This window comes from Echinops telfairi, unplaced genomic scaffold (assembly GCF_000313985.2).
Source record: "Echinops telfairi isolate 266 unplaced genomic scaffold, ASM31398v2 ScPeMD7_7468;HRSCAF=8506_0, whole genome shotgun sequence".
In the NCBI taxonomy this organism is placed as follows: Eukaryota; Metazoa; Chordata; class Mammalia; order Afrosoricida; family Tenrecidae; genus Echinops; species Echinops telfairi.
Window position 1 is genome coordinate 43,036,663 of NW_022111369.1, and position 8,334 is coordinate 43,044,996.

General features: G+C 47.4%; 1 protein-coding gene across 1 annotated transcript in view; it reads right to left on the reverse strand.

Moving 5' to 3' along the window:
* Positions 1-8,334, reverse strand: part of SEPTIN11 (septin 11) — a 111,604-nt gene that overhangs the window by 40,326 nt on the left and 62,944 nt on the right. The window contains exon 2 of the mRNA XM_045284348.1: positions 5,267-5,381. Within this exon, the coding sequence (XP_045140283.1) occupies positions 5,267-5,381 (115 nt within the window). The remainder of the gene's footprint in view (positions 1-5,266; positions 5,382-8,334) is intronic.

The following is an 8,334-nucleotide window of genomic DNA, read 5'->3' on the forward strand; positions in this document are numbered from 1 at the left end:
CATCTCCTCAATGATGGGTGAATTGTTGTTGGTTTTTTAAATCCATTTTCAAAATGTATGACTAATCTGCGTGGAGTCGACTCCCAAACTTCCCCCGCCCACCCCCTACACCAAGGCGAGGACACTATAATATCCTACTTATCTTCCGACTGTCACAAAGAAGTGACCAGCAGTAGAAGCTGGACCAGCGTTGACGAAGCTTAATGTCGAGCTCGTCTCCTTGGGGAAACGGATGGGCTGGAGCTATGCGTGCATCATGGTGAAGAAAGGGTGGATGGCTAGTTCTCTGGAGAAACACGGCCATGGTGACACGGCCATGGCTCTTTAGACTGAGGTCCAGCTTTGTGAGTGACTGACTGTTGTACGCAGGAAGGGCGGTGGGGGACATTCTGCATTGCTGAGTACTTGGCTATCCGATTTAGTATCAGAATTCTCTTCCTGGTGAAATGAAACCTCCTCTCCTCTCTCTTCATTTCTTCTCAGCCGAGAGAGAGATTCTACAAACAGCCATTGAATTCAAAGTCCCTGGAACCTGATGAAGCTCAGGCCAGGCTCTGTTTCTCCCTCAGTTATTCCCTTGGCGCCCAACCTAGAGGCCCTGGCACAAAGCAATGAATTATGACGTTTGAGGCCTTTTTGATCAACTCCTGTTTCCTCGTTGGAATCACAACGCTCTTTTTTATGCTCAACCCCCTTCCAAATTTTGTCACACGAAACTAAAGCAATGCTGCTGTAAACGTCACACATGTACACACTGTGCTCTTGTTAAAAGAAAAAAAAAATGCCAACAGGCAACAGAATGGCAGGGCAATCACCAGGGATCCTACTAACGTCATCCAATAGGCCCGCCTACTCTTCCGGGTGGCTGCCCAAATACTCTGAATGACTGGCATGCTTCTTTAGAGACTCTTACAAATAGACGGACCACGGAGTGATTGCAAGAATTTCTTTTCGTACAGATATTTGCTGCCCAAGGTTGGTGGCACGAGGATCTGCGGGATCCATCCTCAGAAGAGGCGCCCGGCTGGTGCAGTAGTTCCATCCTCAGAAGAGGCGCCCGGCTAGAGCAGTGGTACGTGCTCCGCTGCTCGCTGAAAGGCCAGTGGTGTGAACCCACTGCACAGGAGAAAGGTGAGTCCGTCTGCTCCCCAAAGATGACTGTGCTGGAAACCCTCTGGGCAGCTCTGCTGTCCAACGGGGTCACTCTGAGTCAGAGTGGACTCGACAGCAAGAGGTGTGTTATTTTTGGCTTAATCTCTGAGGACAAGTTTGCTTAAGATTTAATGCTGACCCCTCTCCCAAAGAGCGAATGCTGCTTCCAACTCCAGGCTTCCGAAGGGCTGTGGAAAAGAACAAGAAGCGCTAGCGGGGCCAGCGTGGGAAGATGCCCAGGGCTTCTGTGGAGTGATGGAGAGAAAACGCAGAAGAACCTCAACAGCTTGCCCTCGTGTGGGTAAAGCTAGACCGAAGGCAGAGCTGTAATTGTGAGAGAGCTGTTTTATTCCTTTTACTGCATGGCTCTTGCACCGCCAGTCCTCTGGCTACTAAAAATGTTTTTGTTTTTCCTCTATAGGGAACCTCTCGTCGGTTTGGATGGGTAGACCCTGTCTCCCACCCAGGGTGCACAGGTGACCCAGTTCTGGACGGCTGGCTCCTTGTGGCTGTGCAGTCACGGTTGTCAGGAATGACTTCTTTCCCCCTGGAGTCGCTAAGCTGGCACCACAGCTAGAGGCCACACTGCTGCCGCGGTCAGAAACCCTGACCCCAAGCCATAGAAGCAAGCAGAACCGAGGGACCGAGGCCCAAGCTTTGAAAATGCAGTGGGGAGCGCTGGAGTCAACCTGCTCAGTCACTCGGTCCAGTGAATGACATTTGGGGGATGTGTTTGTGTTGGAGAAGGAGGGTGCTTAAGGAAGGTTAAACTGGATGTCTGCTATCTTTAGTAGAAAGTTCCCTAATGCATAGTCAGTCAGAGATGCCACGCTGCTGCTGGGAAGATGCAGGAAGGGACCCCAGAGCCACGGAGTGAGGGCACTCTACAGAAGCAGAGAAAGACAGAAATGGGCTCTGTTCTCCCAACACCCCGACTCTAACCCAGGGAGACCCAGGTGGGGCTTCCAACCCACAAAACTGTAAGATAGGAACACTGTGTGGATTTAAGGTACCAAAAGTAATTTCCCAACACAGAAAGATGTTGAAAGTTTCTAACTTCTAGGAAGATTCTACGGCTTTATCCCTATATTGAGTAGGAATGGGGTAGATGGAGATGGGGCTTATATTTTTAACAAAAAGCATACATCACATTTGTTATTGTGAGGGGAAAAAACAATTTTAAACACACACAAGAGTAAAACAAGAATAAAAATCTTAGAATCACAAATATTACTCTCTACCCAAGATAAAGCAAGTGGCAAATGCTTTACCTAAAAAACCAGCAACCACCAGGCAGCACTAATGTGGCTTGTGAGGAATTTCAACTAGTGGCACAATGATGCTATTTCAACCCAAGGGGTCGGTCATTGCTGCCCGACTTTGTCAAGCCAGACCCTTGCAGGGAGTCCAATTCCCTTGGAGGAATGTTCCCTTCAGGGTGGGGGCCAGGGTAAAACTCGCAGACGTGTTTCCAAGCTGATTTGGAGAAAGAGTTTGAGGAGGCCGGGATGGGAAATCAGACTAGGAATGGGCCTAGGCGTACAATTTAGCAAACTCTTGCATAGAAAATCAACAAACTGCCAACAATTGCTATGCTAATGAAGAGCTGCCCTGTTCTGCATTGAGCATGTACCATTTAAGAAGAAAAAAAGAAAAAAAACCACTCCTTTATCCCATTCTGTAGTGCTAGCTGCCACTCAGGAGGTTCCCGCTGAGTTTTAAAAGGGAGGTTCATGTAGAGAGAAGAAAAAAGCAGGGGAGCTGGCTGCCTGGCTCTTGTTTCCCCCGGGTCATTCTCTGGCCCACAGCTGCAGACAATGCCCGAGACCAGGCTGGCCTTGTGGACACGCCCGCGGAATGCCCAGTGCAGGCTACTCAAAGTATAATCCTGAAGGAGTTTTTTTAAAAGAGGAAAATATCTGCCTGCTCCAGACACCCCCTCCCCTGCAGCTAACAAGTGGTGGTTCCTATATCAAACACATGCCTCTTCTAAATTGAGTTCCTTCGACTTAAGCATGAGATGCACAGTACCTTCTGCCATGCTCAGGAGACAGGTAGTCCATTTGGCTAGAGGCACAATTCCATTGGGTTTGTCTCAAAGTGAGAGCTTAGAAGTATACGCTCAGGGCAGTCACCCAACAAAACAGAGCAGGCAAACTCCTACACTGGGCAGTGGTTTCTCAAGAGTGACAGGGACAGCAAAAAAAAAAAAAGGTCATTTCTCTTCTGGGGACAGTTCTGCTTTACACCTGTGGTTCTCAACCTCCCTCATGCTGCGACCCTTTCACACAGTTCCTCATGTTGTGGTGACCCCCAACCATACAATTATTTTCGTTGCTACTTCATCACTGTAATTTGCTTCTGTTATGAATCATAATGTAAACATGTGATAGGCAGGATATATGTTCATTGTTACAAATTGAACATAAAGCATAGTGAGTAATCGCAAAAACAATATGTGATTACATATTGTGAAATATTGATTTCTAATGACAAATAAATGAAATGTTGTCTCGGAGCATGGTGTAGCATGGGTAACAGTCTTCAAGCCCGGTACTCTATGTGGGCGTATCTGCATGTGGGCGGAGCGGTGTCTTGGTTCCTAAAACCATCAGAAAAACGAGTTTTCCAATGATTGTAGGTGACCCCTGCGAAGGGGTCGTTCAACCCCCAGAGGGGTCGCGACCCCCAGGTTGAGAACTGCTGCTCTAAATGAACCACCTCATTGAGGTTGAATCTATTCTGACTCCTAGGGACCCTCTGGGATGGGACAGCACCCCCCGCCCCCCACCCCGCAGGGTTTCTGAGACTGTACGTCTTCCCCAGAGTGGGAAGCCTAGTCTCGCCCTCAAACAGAGAACAGGAGAGCTTTTCTTCTCTTTTCATCTGTTTTCTCCGCCCCTTCTTCGCCACCCTCCTCCTCTTGGTGTACAAAGGGTACAGCCGAAGAGAAGAAAAAGAAAGCCACCAAGGTTAGAAGTCCGGGCCGAAGTAAGCAAATGATGCCTCTGGGTCGTCTTCCCCGCCCCGCCCCCACCTGTCTACCAGGAATAAACTAAGGCCATTTTAGGTCCCAATTTAAGGACTGAAGGTGAATTCAACAATTTGGGCAGATAATTTCTTTTAAGTATAAAAAGGAATTTCGAGTTGTTTTTGTCCTGAAAGGAGCCCTTGTGGCACAGGGGTACAAGTTAGGCTGCTGTCTGCAGTCAGCAGTAACGGGGCGCTCTACTGCGGTGACCAGTGACAGCCTCAGAAACTCGGGCAGTTCTACCTGGCCCAAGAGTCACTATGAGTCGGCATCACTCAATGGCAGTGAGCTTGGTTTTTTGGTTTTGCCCTAAAAGCAAGTTTTTAAACATTGTAGTTTTATTGATGTAGTTCTGGAATTTACTCTAGATAGCATATTTTGAAAAAGAATTTTTTTGGTTCATGAGGGAGAGGGGAGTGGGGAAGGAGGAGAAAAATGAGGAGCTGATGCCAGGGGCTTAGGTGGAGAGCAAATGTTCTGAGGATGATGAGGGCAATGAATGTACAAATGTGCTTTACACAATTGATGTATGGATGGATTCTGATAAGAGTTGTATGAGCCCCTAATAAAATGATTAAAAAATAATAATAAAATTTGAAAGAAAGAACACTGACAGATGGGGAGTGGGTATCATTGTGCCCAACTGAAAAAAGAAAAAGATTTTAATTTAGAGTTCTATCGTACCATCGTCAGAGGACCCTAGAAGCAAATTCTTAAAAAGGTTTTGAATGATCTAACTATGAACATCTCAGTTTTGCCTTTCAACTTCCTATAGTTCAGATAGGGTCTAAGGCCAAAGAGGCCTCTTTCTCTCCTCCCACATAGACCCCCACCCACCCATAAACTGCTTGTTGCACTATACAACAAAAATTAAAATAATAATTGGAGCATCACCATAAGGTTTACTAAGCATTTATGCAAATAGACATCTCAAGTTTTGCAACTGCCTAACACCTATCTGTAAAGCAGGGATAGTTCCTGGCTATATCGATGGCGCTCAATCCCGTCATATCCTTGGACTGTGCTCCTGGAACCACCACGTGGCCAGCGTTCTTGCACAGCAGTAGCGGATGGCTCACTTACCCACACAAAGGATGTTAAAGCAGAATCCTTGAGAAGTAGACTTGTTAACCAACTGGTCAGGGAGGCTGTCAAATCCAACATGGCCAGAAAGGGACAAGTTTCGAAGCTCTTCATTCTGGAATATCAGAGGGGAATATTTGAGAATCCAGTAATTATGCCACATACAAATGAGACATGCCCTTACCCCTCTCCTCCTTTCCTCATGGAATAAGACATCCCAACTGTCCCCACACTATACGAGGCAGCACTCCAAAGCCACGTTCGTTCACAAAGTCGCACACTGCTTCCCAAAGCAGATGGTATAGATCCCAGGGGAATCGTTCCCTGTCACCAGTAAGGGTGCAGGAGGGTTGTCACTTCTAGAAGAGGCTGGACCTCCAAAAAGGTCTAGAGCTGGGTCCCTCCAGTGACCCAAAGGACTGCCCGTCTTGATAGCGCCAATCACTTACGCAAAACTTTCCATTTGCTTCCAGCACACCCCGAAGGAAAACAAGTCAACGGGACTCTTCCTGATGCATGAGGGCGTCTGAGCCGATCACGGAAGATGAATACTCTTTGCACTTCCAGAAATGCTGGAGCCACCATCATACGACAAACCCCAAACTACTCAGTACACGAGTTGGTTCCTGAAAACCATGGAATAACTGATGCATTTGATTTATGGCACTGGTGAAAAATATTGAAAATATCATAGGATACCAGTTGCTGTGATGTGCTTGCTGTCTCATGGGGTCCAACCCATAGCGACCTTATATGCAATAGTGTACAACACTGTCGAGTCCTGCACCATCCTTGACAATTGTTCTTATGTTTGAGCCCATTGCTGCAGCAGCCACTGTGTCCATCTGTCCCACTGGGGACCTTCCTTTTTCGACGCCCCTCCCTTTCACCAAGTGTGATGTACTTCTCCAGGGACTGGTCTCTCCTGAATGGGATACCAGAAGACCTAACAAATATGCTTGCAAGAAGTGCAGCCAGAGTCTTTTGAGGATGGAGAGACTTCAACTCATGTACGGTGGTCATGTGATCAGAGACCAGTCCCTGGAGAAGGACATCATGCTCGGTAAAGTGGAGGGTCAGTGAAAAAGAGGGAGACCCTCATTGAGATGGACTGACACCGTGGGCTGTAACAATGGGCTCAATTATAACAATTTTGAGGGTGGGGCAGGCCTGGGCAGTATCTCAGTTGGTTGCATGTCAGAACCAACTTGACTGCTCCTATCAACAACAACGACTATTAGTTACACAGTCTCTCCCAGCCGTTTCTACACTCTATAAGGCTTCTCAATGTCACTTCTCAATAAGTGACATGACAGTTTATAGAATGGCATACATCTTCTGACCATTTAAATGTCAGAAATATTTGACATAAGGTAACTACCATACATTAAAATGGTGGCAAGCGTCCATTACAATGAACAGATGATTTATGCCCTTTCACAAGCTGGTGCTAAATGCTTCCCTGGGGTGGTGGTGCCACTCTGTGACTCTCATTCCCACATATAATTCCAAGGTATGGCTTGCCTTTCGAGAAACTAGATATTGAAAGCCTTCCTGGTGATGAAGCTCCTGGTGTTCTGGTTCTGTGGCCATGAACTTTACATTCACAAAACTGAATTTGGGTGACACAAGGAACCTCGGTGTTTCTTTCTTCTTTTTTTAATTAAAAAAAAGGGGGGGCTGCTTAGGATCACTCAGTCAGTGTTTTCATGAGATCATTTCTTTTCGTCATCAAGGATTGAGATCCACGTTTCCAAGTGTCTATGCTCGCTCTATCTGCATTGAAGTGTGACTGTAGATACGCAGTGATTTCAATGGGATGCTTCCTGCACGACGCCACTCCTTGCCAGCTCTAAACTTCTAATTCTGCAAAATCTGACCCAAAACGACCACACTCTTAGAATATCATGGTGGCAGCTGCTGGTTCGAGGTCAAGGGAGCAGAGAGCAGATGCTGCATCTATGAATAGTTTCCTTGAAATCTGCCAGCAGCGAATGAGACTCCAAGTTAGGCACTTACACTGCAACAGGGTGGCATGGCCAACAGCTCGCCGAATGGCTTCCAGAACAGGTTCTAGTGGGCACAGTGCTGGTAACTGGCCAAGCCTCGCCCCCAACAACACCCCCACCCCCAATGCCGGTACCTCCCCCTTCCTCTTCAGATACCTCAAAGATTCTGACAGCAGGTATTTTTAGGGTGTTTACCACAACCTCCAAGACGTGGGGGGGTAGGGGGGGGAGGACTGAAATGAGCCCTGGCTTATATTTAGAACTCTTTCCATCACAGCTGCGCGGTGGCTGTGGTGTAGCAGACAGGAGAAGCCACTGCACCGCCTCCACGCCTGATGTGTCCCTGGCTAGAACCTCGGGGAGGTGAGGGAAAGAGACCGGCAAGGAAGGCCTGTCATCTGACGTTCCCTACCCGCTCGGCCACACTACCTCTTTGATTTCCAAGGGCAGGAAGTAATGCTCTAGATTTCGGATGGTTGGGGATTTTAGATCCCAGATATCCCTCCATGAGCCAATCCTGGGAAGGAATCAGAGCTAGTAATTATAGCTCTCATCCCAGAACCCAGTGCTCAGCATCTCATATTCTCATTATTTCCAAAACACAAGAAACCACCCACACACCCACCGAGTCTTTTTATACCCATTGAAAACCACATGCGAAATGAAGGGTTGGGTCTTAGAATTTCTGGAATGTGCAGCTATGTCTTTGGAGGCTGCCTTCTAGCTGGGCGATATGAAACGTATAGCTCCGACCATGCAATTGTGTAAAAAGCATCATTCTCTCATCAGTCCTAATGGTGCCCTGTGAGTCATTGCCTACTGGGACGTAATAAGGAATGGGGAAATAGGACATTTTCTCTTTGGATCATGAACAGGCTTTAGAAACTGGAAACCGCTGCTAACTACATGCAGGAAGCCGTTCTGAGCGACTAACCCCGTGACTCATGGGGCAGCTGAATTGAATTCCTTTAGCCTCTCTCCTTCTAGGGCACTTGTGTAACTAGATTTGCTGTAGTCTTTACTAGCCAAGGGTTCAGATCGCTCTTTGAGTGTGGAAGC